The 24,551-nt window shown below is 39.4% G+C and overlaps 2 protein-coding genes across 6 annotated transcripts in view; both read right to left on the minus strand.

The window, feature by feature from the left end:
- Positions 1-24,551, minus strand: part of LOC119499314 — an 843,332-nt gene that overhangs the window by 344,817 nt on the left and 473,964 nt on the right. The window lies entirely within an intron of this gene.
- rasal2 (RAS protein activator like 2) overlaps positions 1-24,551 on the minus strand; it is a 97,795-nt gene that overhangs the window by 30,917 nt on the left and 42,327 nt on the right. For 3 of the 5 annotated variants that reach the window (XM_037787340.1, XM_037787339.1, XM_037787338.1), the window contains exon 4: positions 6,480-6,586. In XM_037787340.1, coding sequence (XP_037643268.1) covers positions 6,480-6,586 — 107 coding nt within the window. Of the gene's footprint in view, positions 1-6,479; positions 6,587-10,886; positions 10,912-19,627; positions 19,723-24,551 lie in introns of those variants that run through there. The other 2 variants (XM_037787341.1, XM_037787343.1) reach the window with 2 other exon arrangements.

A 24,551-nucleotide genomic window follows, 5' to 3' on the forward strand; every position in this document is an offset into this window, starting at 1 on the left:
TGAATGTAAATGGGTTCTATGGGTACCCACGAGTCTCCCCTTTACAGACATGCCCACTTTATGATAATCACATGCAGTTTGAGCATATTGTTTTATGCTAAATGCAGTACCTGTGAGGGTTTCTGGACAATATCTGTCATTGTTAATTGATTTCCATTTTTTAAATATTGATTTATTGATTTATTGATTTATTGATTTATCTATTTTATATCTATATTTTTCTTTTTTTTTTTACATTTTCTTTTTTTATATATTTATATATCCATCTATTTATTTTATTTTTTTATATTTATGTATTTATTTATTTTTCAAATGTTATGTTTTATATTTAGCCAGGGCTCTGCGGCGATGTCGGCAACCCACCCGACCCGTCTTGAAATCACAGACCAAGGAGTCAGAGGATGCAAGCAAAATCCCGTGGAGCAATTAAAGTGAGGGCCGGCGCGCCCCGGCTGAGGTGGGATCCTGGCCCCGCGGAGTCGGGCGCACCACCGGCCCGTCTCGCCCGCACCGTTGAGGAGGTGGAACGTTAGGACCCGAAAGACGTTGACGAGAAGTTAACGTCACGCTGCCGTAAAGTGTTATCGGTGCCGTTGTATCGGAGCCGTTTTGCGAGTACGAGTATATGAGCACAGTATCGGACCCAATACCCGGTACTGGTATCGGTATCGGACCCGATACCCGGTACTGGTATCGGTATCAGTGCATCCCTAAACACGACCAAACACACCCGAGTTCACCAGCAGCCGGTCACGTGACTCAGCTGATCAAACCCTTCAGCTGCTCTCCACCTATCAGATCTTCGGTGACGATAAAAGCCCCGCGCAGAGCAGAGGAAGTGAGCGGCCTCATTTCCTGAGATATTAATATCCTCAAACACATCTCCTGTCCTCCCTTCAGGCTCTCTGGCTCCCATAATGCATCAGGATACAGATCCATGTCACGCTGCAGAGAGGGAGTAACACTTCAAAACACCAGCACGTCTCCAAACTAAAGACAAGACAAGGTGATCACTGCCGGTGATGTGTTGATGATCCCGTCATTACTTTATCTCCCAGCATGCTCTCTGCCTGCTTTCACTCGTCTCTGAAGTGTAAAAATACTCCGAGAGCCGACTGTGAAGCTTCGACACGAACTCTCTGCAAGAAGTTACGCTTCTGATTCACGACGCGAGACGCTCAAGTTAACGACACTGATGATGATTCTTCCTGCAGCTGTCAACACGTTAAAGAGACGGAAATACAGGAAACAGCATCACTCATCTACAGAGCTGGACGATCCGCCTCTCTCCTGATTCAACACTATCACCATACCTGGTGCTGAGATTCAATATCTATTGAGATCTTTAAGTATTGTAATTCGATATTCTGATTTATTGTGATTGTTAACTTCTTTACCTCTAGACCATGAAGGGAACCAGATGAATCATCCACTTCTAGAGACTTTTACTTTGTAAAATCTCTAAAATAATCCAGTCTGAATGTTTAATTTTCAGCATGTCTGTAGTCAGAGACGTCCTGAAGTCAAATATATCAGGATCATTGGCAGACATTATTTATGATAAATATTATATAGTTCCCCTCACAGATTAGTGTTATTTGTTTTTTAATTTATAATGTTTTATACTTCTGGTGAATATAATCCATCAATCTGATTTCCATAGATGTATTTAGTATAAACAGTTCCCTTTGTTAACACCTTATTTTGAAAAGCTGACGTAGTCCCGCGTGTCTACTTCCTGTAACTTCTCCAAGGTGGTCTCTAGCTCTCCCGTCAGCTCCGTTCTCTTTATCCATCCATGGTCAGCTCCATCGGGGCCGTTTCAATGCAGAGAACACAAATGTCAGTATCTGGGTGCTCTACAGTCGTAGCGTCGGCCCATTTGACCACGGAGACGAGAGCGACGGCTGGCGGCTCGACCGCAACGTTACCACCATAACGTTACCTCCATACCATAACGTTACCACCATACCATAACGTTACCTCCATACCATAACGTTACCTCCATACCATAACGTTACCACCATACCATAACGTTACCTCCATACCATAACGTTACCTCCATACCATAACGTTACCACCATACCATAACGTTACCTCCATACCATAACGTTACCACCATACCATAACGTTACCACCATACCATAACGTTACCTCCATACCATAACGTTACCACCATACCATAACGTTACCTCCATACCATAACGTTACCACCATACCATAACATTATCTCCATACCATAACGTTACCTCCATACCATAACGTTACCTCCATACCATAACGTTACCACCATACCATAACGTTACCACCATACCATAACGTTACCTCCATACCATAACGTTACCACCATACCATAACGTTACCTCCATACCATAACGTTACCTCCATACCATAACATTACCATCATACCATAACGTTACCTCCATACCATAACGTTACCTCCATACCATAACGTTACCACCATACCATAACGTTACCTCCATACCATAACGTTACCACCATACCATAACGTTACCTCCATACCATAACGTTACCGCCATACCATAACGTTACCACCATACAGTTACCTCCATACCATAACGTTACCTCCATACCATAACGTTACCACCATACCATAACGTTACCTCCATACCATAACGTTACCGCCATACCATAACGTTACCACCATACCATAACGTTACCACCATACCATAACGTTACCTCCATACCATAACGTTACCACCATACCATAACGTTACCTCCATGTCATAACGTTACCTCCATACCATAACGTTACCACCATACCATAACGTTACCTCCATACCATAACGTTACCTCCATACCATAACGTTACCTCCATACCATAACGTTACCACCATACCATAACGTTACCTCCATACCATAACGTTACCTCCATACCATAACGTTACCACCATACCATAACGTTACCTCCATACCATAACGTTACCTCCATACCATAACGTTACCTCCATACCATAACGTTACCACCATACCATAACGTTACCTCCATGTCATAACGTTACCTCCATACCATAACGTTACCTCCATACCATAACGTTACCACCATACCATAACGTTACCTCCATACCATAACGTTACCACCATACCATAACGTTACCTCCATACCATAACGTTACCACCATACCATAACGTTACCTCCATACCATAACGTTACCACCATACCATAACGTTACCTCCATACCATAACGTTACCGCCATACCATAACGTTACCACCATACAGTTACCTCCATACCATAACGTTACCTCCATACCATAACGTTACCTCCATACCATAACGTTACCGCCATACCATAACGTTACCACCATACCATAACGTTACCACCATACCATAACGTTACCTCCATACCATAACGTTACCTCCATGTCATAACGTTACCTCCATACCATAACGTTACCACCATACCATAACGTTACCTCCATACCATAACGTTACCTCCATACCATAACGTTACCACCATACCATAACGTTACCTCCATACCATAACGTTACCTCCATACCATAACGTTACCACCATACCATAACGTTACCTCCATACCATAACGTTACCTCCATGTCATAACGTTACCTCCATACCATAACGTTACCACCATACCATAACGTTACCTCCATACCATAACGTTACCTCCATACCATAACGTTACCTCCATACCATAACGTTACCGCCATACCATAACGTTACCGCCATACCATAACGTTACCTCCATACCATAACGTTACCTCCATACCATAACGTTACCTCCATACCATAACGTTACCACCATACCATAACGTTACCGCCATACCATAACGTTACCTCCATACCATAACGTTACCGCCATACCATAACGTTACCTCCATACCATAACGTTACCTCCATACCATAACGTTACCTCCATACCATAACGTTACCACCATACCATAACGTTACCGCCATACCATAACGTTACCACCATACCATAACGTTACCTCCATACCATAACGTTACCGCCATACCATAACGTTACCGCCATACCATAACGTTACCGCCATAACGTAACGTTACCGCCATACCATAACGTTACCGCCATAACGTAACGTTACCGCCATACCATAACGTTACCGCCATAACGTAACGTTACCGCCATACCATAACGTTACCGCCATACCATAACGTTTTCTGCTAACTTTTTTTGGGTCATTTTTTCCGGACATATTTCAGACATATTATTGACATATTTTGGCCTTTCTTAAGATTTGTTTTCTGGACATATTTTGGCTCTTTTTTTAGAAGTTAGCGTGCAGCTTTAGCTCTGCTCTGTCTAGTGTTTCCATCCTTTCCTGGATGTGTAGTGTTTACCACGCTGGATTTAACATGGGAGGGTGCAGGTCGTATCCACGACGACCCTCCAACGTTTTACACTCTGAGGTTTGTTTTGGTTGACGGATACGGAACGGATATGACGTCACGTTACTCAGACTACCACAATAAAAGTGGTAACATCCTTCTTCCTCCACATAGACTCAGATGAAGCAGATATATCCATTCTGGTGTTAAAAATATATTTTTCAGAATCGTAAAAAAAAAAGAGTTATCACCCAAAAAAGGATGTGAATACTTTCTACTGTTTCTCCTCATATCTTCTATCACAGCATCCCAGTCCGACACGTGAATGCAGTCGTAGCAGATGGTTAGCATGTTGGTGTTAGCATGTTGGTGTTAGCATGTGGAAGCTGTGAAATATCCATATCCAACATGTACAAAGCAGCAGCAGTGGTTATTTCTTCCATGGTTGATGGAGGAAATGTTGTTGGTATCCATGGAGACGAGCTCCTCCTCCTCTCCGGAGCGCCGACAACACAAATGATGCCGGCGGTCCGACTCCTGCCACTGGAGAGGAGCTGAAGAGACGCTGGTTGCTGACTCCTGGTTTAGGGCTTCCGTAGCTTCGTCTGTCTGTCTTCTAAATATAGTTCAGACTTATCGATGTTTCACTGAAACATGCAGCGGTACTCTGATTACTGCAGCGGTACTCTGATTACTGCAGCGGTACTATGATTACTGCAGCGGTACTCTGATTACTGCAGCGGTACTATGATTACTGCAGCGGTACTCTGATTACTGCAGCGGTACTATGATTACTGCAGCGGTACTCTGATTACTGCAGCGGTACTATGATTACTGCAGCGGTACTCTGATTACTGCAGCGGTACTATGATTACTGCAGCGGTACTCTGATTACTGCAGCGGTACTATGATTACTGCAGCGGTACTCTGATTACTGCAGCGGTACTATGATTACTGCGGCGGTACTCTGATTACTGCAGCGGTACTCTGATTACTGCAGCGGTACTATGATTACTGCGGCGGTACTCTGATTACTGCGGCGGTACTATGATTACTGCAGCGGTACTCTGATTACTGCAGCGGTACTATGATTACTGCGGCGGTACTCTGATTACTGCGGCGGTACTATGATTACTGCAGCGGTACTCTGATTACTGCTGCGGTACTATGATTACTGCAGCGGTACTCTGATTACTGCAGCGGTACTATGATTACTGCAGCGGTACTCTGATTACTGCGGCGGTACTCTGATTACTGCAGCGGTACTCTGATTACTGCGGCGGTACTCTGATTACTGCGGCGGTAGTCTGATTACTGCAGCGGTACTCTGATTACTGCAGCGGTACTCTGATTACTGCATCCGATGATCCAATCACGTGTTAATCAGGTTACGAGTCTGCTGCTCGAGACGTTTACATTCATACAGATGGAGTGTTGCTTTGATCGGGTTTAAATGTAATTCAGTGTTTGTGTCTGTAACATGAACTACAGCATCATTACTAACAGGAGGAGGTTATAAACCTGATTCTGTCATCTACTGAAACAAACATCCACCGTCTTATTGTGAAACGTGTCCAAGGCAGGTGGCTTTATTGTGAAATTTAAACGTGTATATGAGCCATCTGTTGTTGGAAGGACGGACTGTTTATCTGCATAATTAACTGAAAGGAATAGACAGGAAGTGGACGTTGAGTTGAGGTTATTACGTTGAACTTGTGTTCAACAGGAACATTGTTCAGTTAAAGTAGGAAGTAGGTTAGACTTTGGTACTTTAACGAAGCACTTCCTGTTCTGTCGCCGTATTTGAGGATGGTATTATTTCTACTGTAATACCTGAATGTGAGACACGCTGTAGTACGACTGCTGAAGGAACCTCAGAAACTGTTTCTACTATAATACCTGAATGTGAGACACGCTGTAGTACGACTGCTGAAGGAACCTCAGAAACTGTTTCTACTATAATACCTGAATGTGAGACACGCTGTAGTACGACTGCTGAAGGAACCTGCAGAAACTGTTTCTACTATAATACCTGAATGTGAGACACGCTGTAGTACGACTGCTGAAGGAACCTGCAGAAACTGTTTCTACTGTAATACCTGAATGTGAGACACGCTGTAGTACGACTGCTGAAGGAACCTGCAGAAACTCACCGGCACTTTGAAAGGAGACGAGTTTGGATTGTCGACAGCGACGCTCTTCTCTGAACTCCCCAGACCGGAGATACTCCTCCTCCTCGGAGAGCGCTCCGAAGACACTTCTGCAGAGACAAAGAGACACGGAGTTAGATCAACCTCAGCAAAGCCTCTTCCTCCTCTTCCTCCTCATCATCATCATCATCATTATCATCATTAACAGCAGCCTCTGAGCTTTCAGACTGAAGCAGGCGGATGGTATGGAGGACAGAACCTGCCGTAATCAAGATTAAATCATGACTAGATAAATAAATAAATAAATAAACGTTATTAAATGCAACAAAAATAATATTAAAAATAAATGTAGCCATTAATTAATTGATAAATTGATATTTCTGTTTTAATTTACTACTTTATTTATTTATATTTGTATGAATTCCCTTATTTATTTACTCTTCTGTTTAATTTTCCATTTTATTATTTATGTATTTATTTTTATTACATTAACAGAAATAAATAAGTTTTGGGAAAATAAATAAGGGGTGAAATGAAAAGGGAAAATCATGCAGAAAAAAATAATAAATAAAAGCACACATTTAAAAATAAATGTAAAATAAATAAATAAAATTTAAATGCAAAAATAAATATATATATATGTAAATATATATATATATAAATAAAAATACATTTAAAGAATTATACATAAATAAATAAAAGGGAAAATTAAACAGAAGAGTAAATAAATAATTTAATTTGCTACTTTATTTTATTTTTGTATTAATTCCCTTATTTATTTACTCTTTTTTATTTATTTTTTTATTTATTTTGTATTAATTTTTTGTATATATTTATTTGTATTACATAAACAGGAATAAACAAGTTTAGGGAAATAAATAAGGGGTGAAACACAATGCAAAGGGAAAATGATGCAGAAATAAATTATAAATAAATGCACATATTTAAAAATAAATATAAAATAAAAAAAAATAAATGCAAAAATAAATAAATGGATAAAATATAAATGCAAAAATAAATAAATAATAAATGCAAAATATATATAGATAAATTAAAAAATGAATGAAAATAAATACATTAATGAATAAAATGGAAAATTAAACAGAAGAGTAAATAAATAAGTGAATTAATAAAAAAATAAATAAAGAAGCAAATTAAAACAAAAATATGAATTTATGTCACATTTTATCAATTAATTAATGGCTACATTTATTTTAAATATTATTTTTTTTAAATGTTATTCATTGATTTATTTTTTTATTTTGGCAGGTTCCGTCCTCTATAGGATGGAGGCCGAGGTGATGACATTCAGACATGGTGGAGGAGGTGGAGGAGGAGACGACAGGTTAACAGGTGTGGTTCCTGCATCTTCAGCAGGTGGAGTCGAGAACTTTTAAGATTTCCTAATTTTTAACACTCACATGATTTTGTTGATAAATCGATTTAATCGACAGATCTGAAAAACTGAGTTTCTCCACAAAGAATCACTCAGAAGCACTTTAAACCTGCTGTGAACCACAGATGAGCTCACAAGTTTCTAACGGGGCGTTCACAACAAGAGTGATTACACACAAAGTCAACGCAAAGAGGCAAACAGACGTGAATTTGCACCGTTTGACGCCGGGAGTTGAAATATTTCAACCTCCAGCGAGAAATCCAGTGTGACGCCGTGTGGTGAAAGCCTCTCAGCGTTGAGGTTCTCCCGCTGTCATCACAGAAACGCTGGAAATTAAACAAAAAGTGCGATATGGCAGTCTTTGTATGTGTTTATCTCATATGTTGACATTGTGATGACGATTAAAATATGATGTATTGTGCAGCCCAAAGTGCAATATTGTGGTTTTTGCAAAAATGATGAATATTGGAACTTTATGAATGAATCTGTGAACCCACAGACTCATAGAGCTTTAAACAGAAGACATTTCAAAATACATGCAAGAGTCTGTCTGTCTGTCTGTCTGGGAGGTCACAGAGAAGTGTGTCAAGGACAGTAGGACACATCAACTACACTGACTAAAATACTGCCTTCTGCAGAGCCAGTGACACACTAACGTCTCCATGTCTTAACGGGGACTCGTCCTGGTTCCAGATCAGCCCCAGTAAAAAAAAAGAAAGGCCACGTCCTCAGAGCTGGCTCACATCCAGCTCATTGATTTTTTTTTTTTAAAGCTAAATTTAGACCCTCTTACTTCCTCTCCAGCTCACTCTTGTCTGAGGTTGTCTGTCTCTGGAGGCCTGAGTCCGGCTCTTGAACCAGCTCTTGAACCACCTACGTGTCCGTTAACAACATGCTGCAGGGACGTTCCCGACGGCGCCGCGGCACACGGACAGGAAGCTCAAAAATAACTCATCTACGACAGCAGTCCTGCACCTGACGACGGGAGGATCTCCTTTCTCAGGATTTAAATCTAACGCCACTGCAGAGGATCGGGACTGATGACAATACGGAGAATCCCCGATAACACGGAGCTACTGATAATTCTCTTTGTGAAACCTGACATGTTATCAGATTATAAAGTAGTTGTTACTAACATGTGAGCAACCAGCTGCCTACTTCCTCTTCCTTCAGAGCAGCACAATCTTCATACTGGAGAGCTGTTTGTCCAATAGTCACTCTGGTTTTGGTCTCCACCACCAAATATTTTAGTCAAATTTCCAGAAAAAGATGAACTAAAATATGAATGTTTGTTTGTTTCCATCCAGACCTGCTGTGTTCATATCATAGACTGTATAAAACATGGACGTAGTCTCTGTGTTCTAAAAGTAGTAAAATGAACTAACAGCTGAATCCAGAGTGATTTTCCTCGCCATAATGAACGGTCATCAGACCCACGAAAAATTGATTCACTGATGTATGACAATTTTTCTTTAATGATTTTTTTAACAGATGTTTTAATTCCAGAATTGATATATTTGCTTCATCTGAGTCTATGTGGAGGTAGAGCAGAGCTAAAGCTGCATGCTAACTTCCAAAAAAGGCCAAAATGTGTCTGAAAATTAGTCAGAACAAAGGCTGAAAAAAGTTAAAAAAAAAAAAAAAAAAGTCAGAAAAAAGCCGAAATATGTCAATAAAATGTCTGAAATATGTCCAGAAAAAGGCCGAAAAATTGCCAAAGTATGTCCGAAATATGGCCCAAAAAAAGGCCGAAATATGTTCGAAAAAAGGCTGATAAATGTCTGAGTAAAAGTCTGAAAAATGTCTGAAATATTTCCGACAAAAAAGGCAGAAAAATATCCAAAAAAAGGCAGAAAAAGTGATCAGGAAACGTTATGGTATGGCGGTAACATGGCAGTGTAGCCGGCCATAAATTAATAAATTTAATTAATAAATTAAAGTAAAATAAATTAAAAAGAAAATACCACTAATCTGTGAGGGGAATTTGAAAATTAATTCCTGACCATGATCCTGATATATTTGACTTCAGGACATCTTTGTCTACAAACATGCTGAAAACAACATTTTGACTTAATTCATTTAAATATTTTCCAAAATAAAAGTCTTTAGAAGTGTCTGATTCAACTGGTTCCCTTGGTCTAGGGTTAAAAAAGTTAATAAACATTGCAATAAATGTCAATGTCGAATACCAATACATATTGAATCAGGAGATAGATGGACCGTCCCAGCTCTACTGCACATTAATAAACACTTAAAGATGTAAACATCAGCTTATAACAACATTCATAAACCAGATATTAAATGTTAAACCAGTTAAAGTAGCAGCAGGCCTGCCGATCAGTGGCGTTCACACTGAAGTTTATCAGCCGGTACATCCCTCACAGCGGTCCGTTAACATCCACCGGCCAACAGCCAACACACACACAGTCAACAGTCTAAACCAACACGTCCGTAGAGATGACAGCAGCTCCGTGTGGCGTTCACGTGATGCTTTAAATGGTATGAAGACACACACAGAGAGAAACACAGAGCTCACTTTAACGGACCCACAGTGAACGCAGCATGCAGCAGCAGTCAGCGTTTATCAGCTTTTTTGCAAAGTGCTGGATCAAGTTCCAGCTGCAGGGTGATGCACGCCGTGGTGCACGCCGTGGTGCACGCCGTGATGCACGCCGTGGTGCACGCCGTGATGCACGATGCATGCAGCGCTGCAGGGAAGCCAGGGACAAACTTTCATGCATGTCGTCCCCCCCCTCCATCCTCCTCCCTCCTCTTCCTCCCCACCCCCTCAATATAAACGGCGAAGAGGAGCGATGATGGTCCCAAAACGAGGCGGACATAATCATCGCTTTTCTCCAAAGTTGAGGCAACATGCCGCAGGAAGCCGGTTCGGTCACATGACATGGGACACACAGAGAGAGGGAGAGACAGAGAGACAGAGAGAGAGAGAGAGAGAGAGAGTGAGAGAGAGAGAGAGAGAGAGAGAGAGAGAGAGGGGAAGGAAGAGACGGTACCTCGATCACAGCTGTTCCCCATCATCTGAGGAGAGGACACACACACAGTCAGACGGGATTGGCCGAAGCAGCCGCCACCTGTCAGCCAATGAGGTTAAGCTGCAAACGTCCGTCTTCGTCCCATGAACATCCTCGACTTGGCGTCCCCCCCCAACCCCTCTCTCTCTCTCTCTCTCTCGGCCTGCCTCTTCCTCCTCAGCACTGCATCCTCCTCTTCCTCTTCCTCACGGTCCCTCCTCTCCCATAGCTCTCTCTCTCTCTCTCTCTCTCTCTCTCTCTCTCTCTCTCTCTCTCTCTCTCTCTCTCTCTCTCTCTCTCTCTCTCTCTCTCCACTCAGCAGTAATTCTACCCCTCTCTCTCTCTTCCTCTCTCTCTCTCTCTCTCTCTCTTCCTCTCTCGCTCTCTGAGCGCCGACGTTTTACCGCATCTATTCAATCAATCCCTCCAACTGCACTGTTCTGCTTTCTCTCCTTTCCTCACGTCTTCTTTTCTTTCCTCTCTCTCTCTCTCTCCCTCTCTCTCTGCAGACGCTCCTCTCTCTCTCTCTCTCTCTCCCTCTCTCTCTCTCTCTCTGCAGCAGCCTCGCTCTCTTCTTCTTCTCTTCCTCTCTGCGCTCGGAGGATAATTACTAAATAAGTTTCCTCTCAGCCGACTGATGTGGGACGCAACTCTGGGGGCTTCGGCTATTAACTGTCTGTGTGTGTGTGTGTGTGTGTGTGTGTGTGTGTGTGTGTGTGTGTGTGTGTGTGTGTGTGCGCGCAACTAAAAATTCATCATCATTGTATTTTCATTAATAATATCATAAATAATCATAAATCTTAAATAGTAGAGCTGTCAAAGTTAAAGCAATAATACCGCTTTAACACAAATTTGTTTTAACGCCACTCATTTCTTTAACGCAACTTGTGATTTTTAGGTTGTAGCTGCTCAGTTTTAAAGCCAGAGTGAAGATACTGTTATCATATGAAACTATAAAATCTATTAATACTAATATTTGTCATTGTTTAGTGTTGTTAATTGATTTTCATTTATTTTATATTTATTTATTCATCTATTTATTCTTCTTTTCAATTTTTCTTTTTTATATTTGTTTATTTATCCATTTCATTTTTTCTCTTCAATTTTTATTATTTATATTTATTTATTTTTTATATGTATTTATTCAATTTTTCCATTTAAATTTTTTATATTTATTTATTCATCTATTTATTTTTATTTTCAATTTTTCTTTTTTATATTTATTTATTTATATATGTATTTATCTTATATCTATTTATTTATCTATTTCAATTTTTTCTGTTCCATTTTTATTTTTCATATTTATTGATCTCTTTATTTATTTTAATTTTTATTTATTCTATTATTTATTTATTCATTGGTACCAACCATGTCATACTAGCTTGTAGTTTTTTTATGTATCTATTCATTTTTCCAGTTAAATTTGTATTTATTTATTCTTTTTTTTATTTATTTATTTATCTATTCAGTTGTCCTTTAAATTTTTATTTATTTATATATTTATATATTTTATTTTACATAAGTAAGTATATATACTACATTATACATATACATTATACATAAGTACCTGTGAGGGTCTCTGGACAATATCTGTCATTGTTTTGTGTTGTTAATTGATTTCCAATTATAAATATATACATCCATTTGCATAAAGCAGAATATTTGTCCACTCCCATGTTGATAAGAGGATTAAATACTTGACTAATCTCCCTTAAAGGTTCATTTAGAACAGATAAAAAATGTGTGATTAATCGGGATTAAATATTTGAATCAATTGAAGCCCTATAATATCAACATGTGTTTTTATATTGGCCTTTTTTTATAAATTTTTATTTTCATTTATGTATATATATTTTGTGTTTTTCCTAATAATAATAATTTAATTTCACAGTTTCACAGTTCAAAATCTACTGTTTCCACATCTAGAGTCTATGAGGTCAGTCATAACACAAACAGGTTTCTGTATACGTTGGTGTCCAGATGGAAGTACAGTTTAAAGTGCAGACTAACTGAAGAATGGTGCGTTTATGTGCAGTGTTTCATGTATTTGAAGTTTGTTTTTGGGCCTGTGATGCGTTGCAGGCTGCTCTGAAGGGTTGGATTTCTGAGGTTCGAATATCACAAATAAATTCAGTGGGAAATATTAAGAAGATTAATAAAGTCATCCATCCATCCGTCATGGTGTTTAACCTCTACAGCCCTACTGGAAGGTGTGCTTCTTCTAGACGGACGTACCCTAAATAAATCAAGATTAGCTCCACAACTAACAGGTCTATCTGCGTGATCTTGGTCTCTATGGATAGGTAAGACGTCAGAGAATTCATCCACATCGTCAGTAACATTGTGACTGTTACTATGCCTGGGTAAACTGTAATGAACCAAAGGATAACACCGTTATAACAATGAATTCATTCAGCAGCTTTACCCTGTGCATCATCACATTCTACCATTGTGCACAGTATGAAGTCAATAAAGATGTCATCATTTTGACTCCAAATGGAGTAGTTCTATTATAATAATGAAATATGATCAAGTAGATAATAACACATAAGATCAATAACAATGTCAATAAGATACAAAATACAATCCAAAGTCAAGTATGTACATTCAATATAAAATATTATAAAGTCAAAATGCGTTGATTTTGTAACTAACATTGTTCAGATCACATCCACTCTGGGTGTTGTTTAGTCGCGTTAAGGCCTCGACTAAAGGCAGTGTTTCAACACACAGCTCAGACGGACCCGGTACCGGTACCGGTTCGTCGGGTAGAAGAGGTTAAGCCGTGAGGGAATCAAACGGACGTCCGTCTGCTCAGTGAGTGATCTTCATCCTCCTGCTGCTGCTAACGAGGTATTGATCAGGAGGAGGCTCGATCGATGGTTTGGGTGGATTCACCAGAGTCTCCTCTGACAGAGACACTGTGGTGACCTTCAGTCACACCGAGGACCCGGCGCAGACTGGAGACCAGCAGGGAGACAAGCCCGGAGCTGAGGTTGTACTACTAGTATAGTATGAGGTTGTTCTGCTAGTATAGTATGAGGTTGTACCACTAGTATAGTATGAGGTTGTATTACTAGTATAGTATGAGGTTATACTACTAGTATAGTATGAGGTTGTACTGCTAGTATAGTATGAGGTTGTACCACTAGTATAGTATGAGGTTGTACTATAGTATGAAGTTGCACTACTAGTATAGTATGAGGTTGTACTACTAGTATAGTATGAGGTTATACTACTAGTATAGTATTAGGTAGTACTACTAGTATATAATGAGGTTGTACTGCTAGTATAGTATGAGGTTGTACTGCTAGTATAGTATGAGGTTGTGCTACTACTATAGTATGAGGTTGTACCACTAGTATAGTATGAGGTTGTATTACTAGTATAGTATGAGGTTATACTACTAGTATAGTATGAGGTTGTACTGCTAGTATAGTATGAGGTTGTACTACTAGTATAGTATGAGGTTGTACTACTAGTGTAGTATGAGGTTGTATTACTAGTATAGTATGAGGTTATACTACTAGTATAGTATGAGGTTGTACTGCTAGTATAGTATGAGGTTGTACTGCTAGTATAGTATGAGGTTGTACTACTAGTATAGTATGAGGTTGTACTGCTAGTATAGTATGAGGTTGTACTACTAGTATAGTATGAAGTTGCACTACTAGTATAGTATTAGGTTGTACTACTAGTATAGTATGAGGTTATACTACTAGTATAGTATTAGGTAGTACTACTAGTATAGTATGAGGTTGTACTACTAGTATAGTATGAGGTTGTACTACTAGTATAGTATGAGGTTGTACTGCTAGTATAGTATGAGGTTGTACCACTAGTATAGTATGAGGTTGTATTACTAGTATAATATGAGGTTATACTACTAGTATAGTATGAAGTTGCACTACTAGTATAGTATGAGGTTGTATTACTAGTATAGTATGAGGTTATACTACTAGTATAGTATTAGGTAGTACTACTAGTATATAATGAGGTTGTACTACTAGTATAGTATGAGGTTGTACCACTAGTATAGTATGAGGTTGTACTATAGTATGAAGTTGCACTACTAGTATAGTATGAGGTTGTACTATAGTATGAAGTTGCACTACTAGTATAGTATGAGGTTGTACTACTAGTATAGTATGAGGTTATACTACTAGTATAGTATTAGGTAGTACTACTAGTATATAATGAGGTTGTACTGCTAGTATAGTATGAGGTTGTACTGCTAGTATAGTATGAGGTTGTGCTACTACTATAGTATGAGGTTGTACCACTAGTATAGTATGAGGTTGTATTACTAGTATATAATGAGGTTATACTACTAGTGTAGTATGAGGTTATACTACTAGTATAGTATGAGGTTGTACTGCTAGTATAGTATGAGGTTGTACTACTAGTATAGTATGAGGTTGTACTACTAGTGTAGTATGAGGTTGTATTACTAGTATAGTATGAGGTTATACTACTAGTATAGTATGAGGTTGTACTGCTAGTATAGTATGAGGTTGTACTACTAGTATAGTATGAAGTTGCACTACTAGTATAGTATTAGGTTGTACTACTACTATAGTATGAGGTTGTACCACTAGTATAGTATGAGGTTGTATTACTAGTATAGTATGAGGTTATACTACTAGTATAGTATGAGGTTGTACTGCTAGTATAGTATGAGGTTGTACTACTAGTATAGTATGAAGTTGCACTACTAGTATAGTATGAGGTTGTACTGCTAGTATAGTATGAGGTTATACTACTAGTATAGTATGAGGTTGTACTACTAGTATAGTATGAGGTTGTACTACTAGTATAGTATGAGGTTGTACTGCTAGTATACTATGAGGTTGTACCACTAGTATAGTATGAGGTTGTACTGCTAGTATAGTATGAGGTTGTACTGCTAGTATAGTATGAAGTTGCACTACTAGTATAGTATGAGGTTGTATTACTAGTATAGTATGCGGTTATACTACTAGTATAGTATTAGGTAGTACTACTAGTATATAATGAGGTTGTACTACTAGTATAGTATGAGGTTGTACCACTAGTATAGTATGAGGTTGTATTACTAGTATAGTATGCGGTTATACTACTAGTATAGTATTAGGTAGTACTACTAGTATATAATGAGGTTGTACTACTAGTATAGTATGAGGTTGTACCACTAGTATAGTATGAGGTTGTACTATAGTATGAAGTTGCACTACTAGTATAGTATGAGGTTGTACTACTGGTATAGTATGAGGTTGTATTACTAGTATAGTATGAGGTTATACTACTAGTATAGTATTAGGTAGTACTACTAGTATATAATGAGGTTGTACTGCTAGTATAGTATGAGTATTTCTAATCCAGGCGGTGTAAGGCTGTGTGTGATGTCCGCAGACAGCAGCGTGAGGAATGCTGGGACACGTGTCGAGGTGTCATTCATGAGCAGACACACCTGACACACCTGACACACCTGACAACAGGGGAAACAGCGACACAACAGAGATAATCTGCTGCTCAAAGACGTCTTTGTCTCAGAGCGTCTGCCGCTCTCTGGGTGCAGTTCACGAGAGCCCGAAGGCACCACGCACTGTTTACATCCGTCTGGACTCAACCTCATCTCCTCTGACTATATTCATATGTGTTTATGTTTCACATTAGAGCTGCAGCGATTAGTTAATATTCTGATTCCAGCTTCACAAATGTGAGAATTCTTTGTCATGTACTGTATGATCATAAACTGAATTATCTTTAGAGTTTTAGACAAAACAAGACATTTAAAAGACGTCACTTTGGGCTTTTTGTTGAACTATTTTTAACAATTAAATAAACTTTTCCGAGAAATTCATGCAACTGACACTGATACACACAAATCAACAAACACACATGGATCTCTTCTTCAAAAACCAAGATGGAGCAGCCGAATGAAAGGCAGAAGGAAAGTCCGATACTGGTATCATATGAAACTAGAAACCTAAGAAGGAATCCATCGGTACCAACCGTGTCAGACTAGCTTGTAGTGAAGGAGGTTAAATATGGGCTGCAGTTTGCCATGTTAGTATGTGAGCATATTGTTTTATGCTAAATGCAGTACCTGTACCTGTGAGGGTTTCTGAACAAAATATCTGTCATTGTTTTGTGTTGTTAATTAATTTCCATTTTTATATTTATTTATTTATCCATCTATTCATTTATTTTTTATGTATTCCATCTATTCCATTTCTTTCTTTTCCGTTATCTTTATTTTACATTTATTTATCTATTTTCTTTTCCCATTTAAATTTTTATATGTATTTTTGATTTTACATTTACATTTTTTCAAGGTATTTATCTATTTACTATTTTCAGTTTTCATATTTATTTATGTATCTATTAATTTTTCCAGTTACATTTTTTTGTTTTTTTTGTTTTTATATTTATTTATTTATATATTCAGTTTTCCTTAAAATTTGTATGCATTTATTTATTTACTTATTTATATATTTTATTATACATAAATAAGTAAAAATACATATACATTATACAAATGATTTCTATTTTCATATTTATTTATTTATCTATCTATTTATTTTTATGTATTTCATCTATTCAAATTTTTTCATTATTTTATATTTATTTATCTATTTTTGTTTTACATTTTTATTATTTTTTTATATGTATTTTTGACAACAACACACCCCTCCTCCTCTTCACACACAGATCAGCTCTCAATACAACTATTCAAAGAATCTCTCTTCACATCATGAAACCAGTTGTGTTTGTGTCTCAGCCGCCTCCTCTCACAGCATTCCTCTCAACTCATTCATATTATATTATGATAATAATACTCCTCTGCTGCTCACATGTTGTATGTAAAGAGTTTTACAGTTGGCACGACGTGCTGCTCTGATTATTACTGAGGTGGTTTCATAACTGCTTTCATTCATTTCTCCATAAGAGACTCATTTATTCTCCATGTATTTCACTTTATTCTATGTTCACTGACTCATTCAGACATTTCAGACATCTCTACAGGTCAGATGTTTATGGAACGAGGTCCACGTCTGATTGACTTTTAAAGTACAAACAGGAAAAACAAGATGGAGACGGCCAAAAACCAAGATGGAGACGGCCAAAAACCAAGATGGAGACGGCCAAAATCCAAGATGGAGACGGCCAAAAACCAAGATGGTGACGGCCAAAAACCAAGATGGAGACGGCCAAAAACCAAGATGGTGACGGTCAAAAACCAAGATGGAGACGGCCAAAAACCAAGATGGAGACGGCCAAAATCCAAGATGGAGACGGCCAAAAACCAAGATGGTGACGGCCAAAAACCAAGATGGAGACGGCCAAAAACCAAGATGATGACGGCCAAAAACCAAGATGGAGACGGCCAAAAACCAAGATGGAGACGGCCAAAAACCAAGATGGTGACGGTCAAAAACCAAGATGGAGACGGCCAAAATCCAAGATGGTGACGGCTAAAAACCAAGATGGAGACGGCCAAAATCCAAGATTGTGACGGTCAAAAACCAAGATGGTGACGGTCAAAAACCAAGATGGTGACGGCCAAAAACCAAGATGGAGACGGCCAAAATCCAAGATGGAGACGGCCAAAATCCAAGATGGTGACGGTCAAAAACCAAGATGGAGACGGCTAAAAACCAAGATGGAGACGACCAAAATCCAAGATGGTGACGGTCAAAAACCAAGATGGAGACGACCAAAAACCAAGATGGTGACGGCTAAAAACCAAGATGGTGATGACCAAAAACCAGAATGGCGATGGCCAAAAACCAAGATGGTGACGCCAAAAACCAAGATGGTGACGCCAAAAACCAAGATGGTGACGATCAAAAACCAAGATGGTGACGCCAAAAACCAAGATGGTGACGATCAAAAACCAAGATGGAGACGGCTAAAAACCAAGACTTCTCGTCATGTGCATCCGCAGACAAGAGGAGATTGTCTGAAGTGAATTTGGGACACAGTGATCTAATCACAGCTGAACTGGGGACAGCTGGAGGAGTGCCACAGCTCAGGCCAACCTGTCACAGCATCCGTTAATAATGAAGAGCAGCCGGGGGCACGGAGCCGGAAGGAACGCCAGTCACAGATTCACGGCGAGGACGACGGACGCTGCACGTAAAACCAGAGGAGAAGAGCTGAGCAGAGAGGAGATGCCATGACAACACATCAAACAGGAAGTTATCTTCATCACATCCACACTCAGCTGCTGCAACAGCACCTCCATGGTACGTCATCCTGCGTACTGTTACTGATGATACTGGGTATACACTTGTGTACTTTTACTTTTGAACCTTTAACTACATGAAGCTGATAGTGATACTGGGTATACACTTAGCTGATACTACTTGTACTACTAATATAACACTAATAGCCTACTTGTTTGTGTACTTTAACTAACGTATGAATCTGAATGCAATGTTTTTCTATGCACCAGAGTATTTCAACAGTGTTGTATTAGTACTTTTAGTCAGATCAGAGTACTTCCTGTTCCACCGCTGCTGCTGTAATCGATAACTGATCGCTCTGATCAGTTTGAGACAGAAGGGACCTTTAAAGCAGTTACCCGGAGGAGAGACGCGGCGGACCTTTAAAGCAGTTACCCGGAGGAGAGACGCGGCGGACCTTTAAAGCAGTTACCCGGAGGAGAGACGCGGCGGACCGTCAACACCGGAACTCTGTTTTATTCAGTAAAGTGTTTAAAATGAGAAGAAACTCACCCAGAAAGTCCATCAGAGACGCAGATCAGGAGTCCATCAGAGACGCAGATCAGCTCATGTCCTCTGAGAGTAAACACTCATTCAGTCTGAGCGGTTTCACTCTGACTACACACACACTTCCGACCCGGACCTTCACAATAAAGGTCCTACTGAAGGAACCGTGAGACACTATATATATATATATATCGATATATATATATATATATATATATATATATCGATATATATATATATTTTTTTTTTATTTATAATATATTTTATAAATATTATATTTATACATATAATATATTATATTTATAATATATAAATATACATATATAAATATATAACATATATAATATATATTATAAATATATATATATAAAATTATATATTAAATATATATTATATTTATAATATATTTTTTCTCATTTCTTTCTTATTTTTTGCATTTCTTTTCATTTTAATTTTTGTTAAAGTGTTTGTTTATCTCATCAGCCATTAGTTTGTTATGCTGCTGTATCACGTAAATATACTCTGTGGGGATAAATGGAGTTATATTTCATTTTAAAATGAGGTGGGAAGTAAAATAATAATATATTGATAATAAAAAGTGAAGTTTAGATCATTTTAAAACGGCAGTGGAGTCGTAATAAATGACTGAAAGACTGAAGACCAAGTAGGAAAAAAAAATATGAATGGACACATTTTGGACAAATGATGGAGGACATTATTTTGTTCTTTAAAGTAGACGTTAATTTGGTACCATGACAGCTGGACACAGTTCCCGTAGATCTCTCTGTATGTACATTTGACTTTATTTATCGATGTTTTGATGGAATAAGTTGAAGGTGACAGAGGTGGTGTCTGGTTTATCTGGTCATTTATAAACATACGTTTTAATAAACCTCTAATAATCCTCATTATTGACTACTACTGATGCTCATGTGATTTGAGCCGTGTGGCTTCAGGCTACAAGAAATGTTAAACTGTTTCCTGGATCTGAATCCCAGATAGATTAAAGGCTTTTATTTTGAAGGTGAGGTTGCAGGATGTGTGGGGTTTTATTGTGGCAGCGCTGACAGGTGGAGAGCAGACTGAGGAATGCAGCAGATCCAGAGTCAGTCAGACCAGAGATCAGACTGAAACCAATAAATCAGACTGTCTCCTGGCAGCAGTTTGAAATGGAACTTTAACTGTGAATCCGCCTGGAAACGGATCCAGAGAGGATCTCTGAGAGGATCTCTGAGGGGATCTCTGAGAGGATCTCTGAGAGGATCTCTGAGAGGATCTCTGAGGGGATCTCTGAGAGGATCTCTGAGAGGACCTCTGAGGGGATCTCTGAGGGGATCTCTGAGAGGATCTCTGAGGGGATCTCTGAGAGGATCTCTGAGGGGATCTCTGAGAGGATCTCTGAGAGGACCTCTGAGAGGATCTCTGAGGGGATCTCTGAGAGGATCTCTGAGAGGACCTCTGAGGGGATCTCTGAGGGGATCTCTGAGAGGATCTCTGAGAGGATCTCTGAGGGGATCTCTGAGAGGATCTCTGAGAGGACCTCTGAGGGGATCTCTGAGAGGATCTCTGAGAGGACCTCTGAGAGGATCTCTGAGGGGATCTCTGAGAGGATCTCTGAGAGGACCTCTGAGGGGATCTCTGAGGGGATCTCTGAGAGGATCTCTGAGAGGATCTCTGAGGGGATCTCTGAGAGGACCTCTGAGGGGATCTCTGAGGGGATCTCTGAGAGGATCTCTGAGAGGATCTCTGAGGGGATCTCTGAGAGGATCTCTGAGAGGATCTCTGAGGGGATCTCTGAGAGGATCTCTGAGAGGATCTCTGAGGGGTCGTGACCTGCAGCCTCACAGGAGGTCACCTGTGAGGCGGATTTCACATGCAGAATCAGCTTCCTGTAATCAGTGACCTTATCTGGTGACATCATGACCTCCAGCTTCAGTAAAAGTCTGTCACACTGAGAGGAAGGGTGAAGAAGAGGAGGAGGAGGAGGAGGATGTGCTGCAGGCGTCTCAGAGCTCAGACAGTTAATGAGCAGTCAGTCAACACTGTAATTAGACTGTACGAGCAACACTGGACTAAAATTACATCTCATTCACCTCTCGTCAGTCTGAACCTTCCAAACAGCAGAACCACACAGTATCAAACTCTTCAAAACCAGTATGAACTCACTATAGTACCCAGGATAAATCCAGTATCAGAACCAGTATGAACTCACTATAGTACCCAGGATAAATCCAGTATCAGAACCAGTATGAACTCACTATAATACCCAGGATAAATCCAGTATCAGAACCAGTATGAACTCACTATAGTACCCAGGATAAATCCAGTATCAGAACCAGTATGAACTCACTATAATACCCAGGATAAATCCAGTATCAGAACCAGTATGAACTCACTATAGTACCCAGGATAAATCCAGTATCAGAACCAGTATGAACTCACTATAATACCCAGGATAAATCCAGTATCAGAACCAGTATGAACTCACTATAATACCCAGGATAAATCCAGTATCAGAACCAGTATGAACTCACTATAATACCCAGGATAAATCCAGTATCAGAACCAGTATGAACTCACTATAATACCCAGGATAAATCCAGTATCAGAACCAGTATGAACTCACTATAATACCCAGGATAAATCCAGTATCAGAACCAGTATGAACTCACTATAGTACCCAGGATAAATCCAGTATCAGAACCAGTATGAACTCACTATAATACCCAGGATAAATCCAGTATCAGAACCAGTATGAACTCACTATAATACCCAGGATAAACCCAGTATCTAAACCAGTAAAAACAAGTATCAAATCCAGTATGAATTTAATATTAAATCCAGTATGAATCCAGTATAAATACAGCATTAAGTACAGTATGAATCCAATATCAAATCCAGTATAAACCCAGTCTCAAACCCAGTAAAAATCTAGCATTTAAATCAGAATGAAACTAGTATAGAACCCAGTAACATGCTAGTATTAAAACCAGTATGAAACCCAGCAAGAATCCAGTAATGAACCCAGTATGAATCCAGCATTATAACCAGTATAAATCCAGTCTTAAACCCAGTATGAAGCTTGTATTAAAACCAGTCTGAATATAGAACTATGCATAAATGCAGCCTCAAACCCAGTATCCCAGTAGTATATGAAACCAGTATGAAGCTAGTATTAAAACCAGTATGAAACCAGTATAAGTTAACCAAACAGAGGAGGACAGGTCCAACATTAAAAAGTATAAATCTAGTTTTAAACTGGTCATAAATGAAGTAATGAAACCACTTTGGATCCAGGACTGAAGCAGATTTACATCCTGATTTAGTCCCAGTACAATCCCAGTATGAACTGGTTGCTGGAGGCCTGCCTGTGTGGGCAGACTGGGTACATTAACATATAAATAACCTCCTCCCCCCCTGGGCTGGTGGCTGCTGGGTGAGGAGGATTAAGGGGGTCAGTGGATGAATGAGCAGGACGAGGGAGGGGGGGACACTTCTGTCTGTCCAATAACTGATCAATAAACTGATCACTGGGACAAAAGTCTCAAATCAAAGTATTGAAACGTCCGGCTCGTCTCGTCTCGTCCAATCCCAGAGCTGGAAACCAGTTCTGGACCCCTGCAGCCGTGGGCGGGAATCCCCTCGGCTCAGTCGTCCCACGGGGGGGCAGCGGGGTCAGTCCTGCTCCTTCAGACGGATGGACGGACGGACACTGGACGCTTTGTCCTCCACACATTCCCCGCTCACAGAGACGTTCCCACACGGAGTAGGAAACTTACCGGGTGCACCCGAACGCCTCGTTCTGAGGAGGGAAACATCCAGCTGACTGCTGGACGTTTGTCTGACTGAGCCGTGACCTCTACAGACCGAACACACTCTTTGTACTCCGTTAAATACACTTTACAGTACAAAGATCAGCTGAACAACACCGAGCTCTCTGATCTCAGGAAGAAACACTTCTTGTCTACCTTGTCGTTATGGTACAAGCAGGCCGACTATAAAACACTTTAATGCTTATTTTAATCTGTCAAACTTCCACTTCCACAGAGTAAACTTCCACAAACTCTAAATGACAGTTGGTAACTGCTTTTACTGCAGTAAAAGTACTAATAGCACCGTGTAGAAATACTCTGTCCTGCATTCAAACCTTTACTGAAGTACCATTAACATTTAAATATACTATACACACTACAAACTAACCAGCCGAGGCAGCGGTAGAACAGCAACTCTCCTGTTCTGAGAGGTAAAATGACTGTTTTCGTGAATGGAGTCTGGTGGCTGTGCAGAGAGCGTACACTCAAACTGATGTTGATCTTTTTAGCAGTACACACAGACACAGACTGTATCTGTAATAGGAAGTTTTAAGGTTTTAAAAGTCTAAAAGGGAACTTCACATGATGATACACTGACTGGTATAATGTCCCCTGATGATGTCACAGTGATGTCATCAGGGTTATTTTGAATTAGGCTCGGAGACTGTGAACGTATTAAGAGAACCGTCTGTGTATTCAGACACACAATGTAGTATGTAGTGTAGTATAGTAGTATGTAGTATAATATGTAGTATAATATGTAGTATAATATGTAGTATAATATGTAGTATAAATGTAGTATAATATGTAGTATGAATGTAGTATAAACGAGTTTGAAAGACGTGTCTGTTTACCAGGCAGGGAGGCTCTAATGAAAGACAGTATCCCGTTGCATTGTGGGAAATGTAGGATTCTGACATATTCTCTTTTTTTATTCCAGGAAAAGTCGCACTAACTCTCCTGATCTGACTCCCTCTGCCTGGAACACACCTCTACAGCAGCTCCAGGACATTCCAGGATATTCCAGGATATTCCAGGATATTCCACTCAGTGAAACTAAATCCAGTGAGTCATAGAAATCCTCGATTGTACACAAAAACACACAACTAAAAACACAA

The sequence above is a fragment of the Sebastes umbrosus genome, chromosome 12 (genome assembly GCF_015220745.1).
Source record: "Sebastes umbrosus isolate fSebUmb1 chromosome 12, fSebUmb1.pri, whole genome shotgun sequence".
Lineage (NCBI taxonomy): Eukaryota > Metazoa > Chordata > Actinopteri > Perciformes > Sebastidae > Sebastes > Sebastes umbrosus.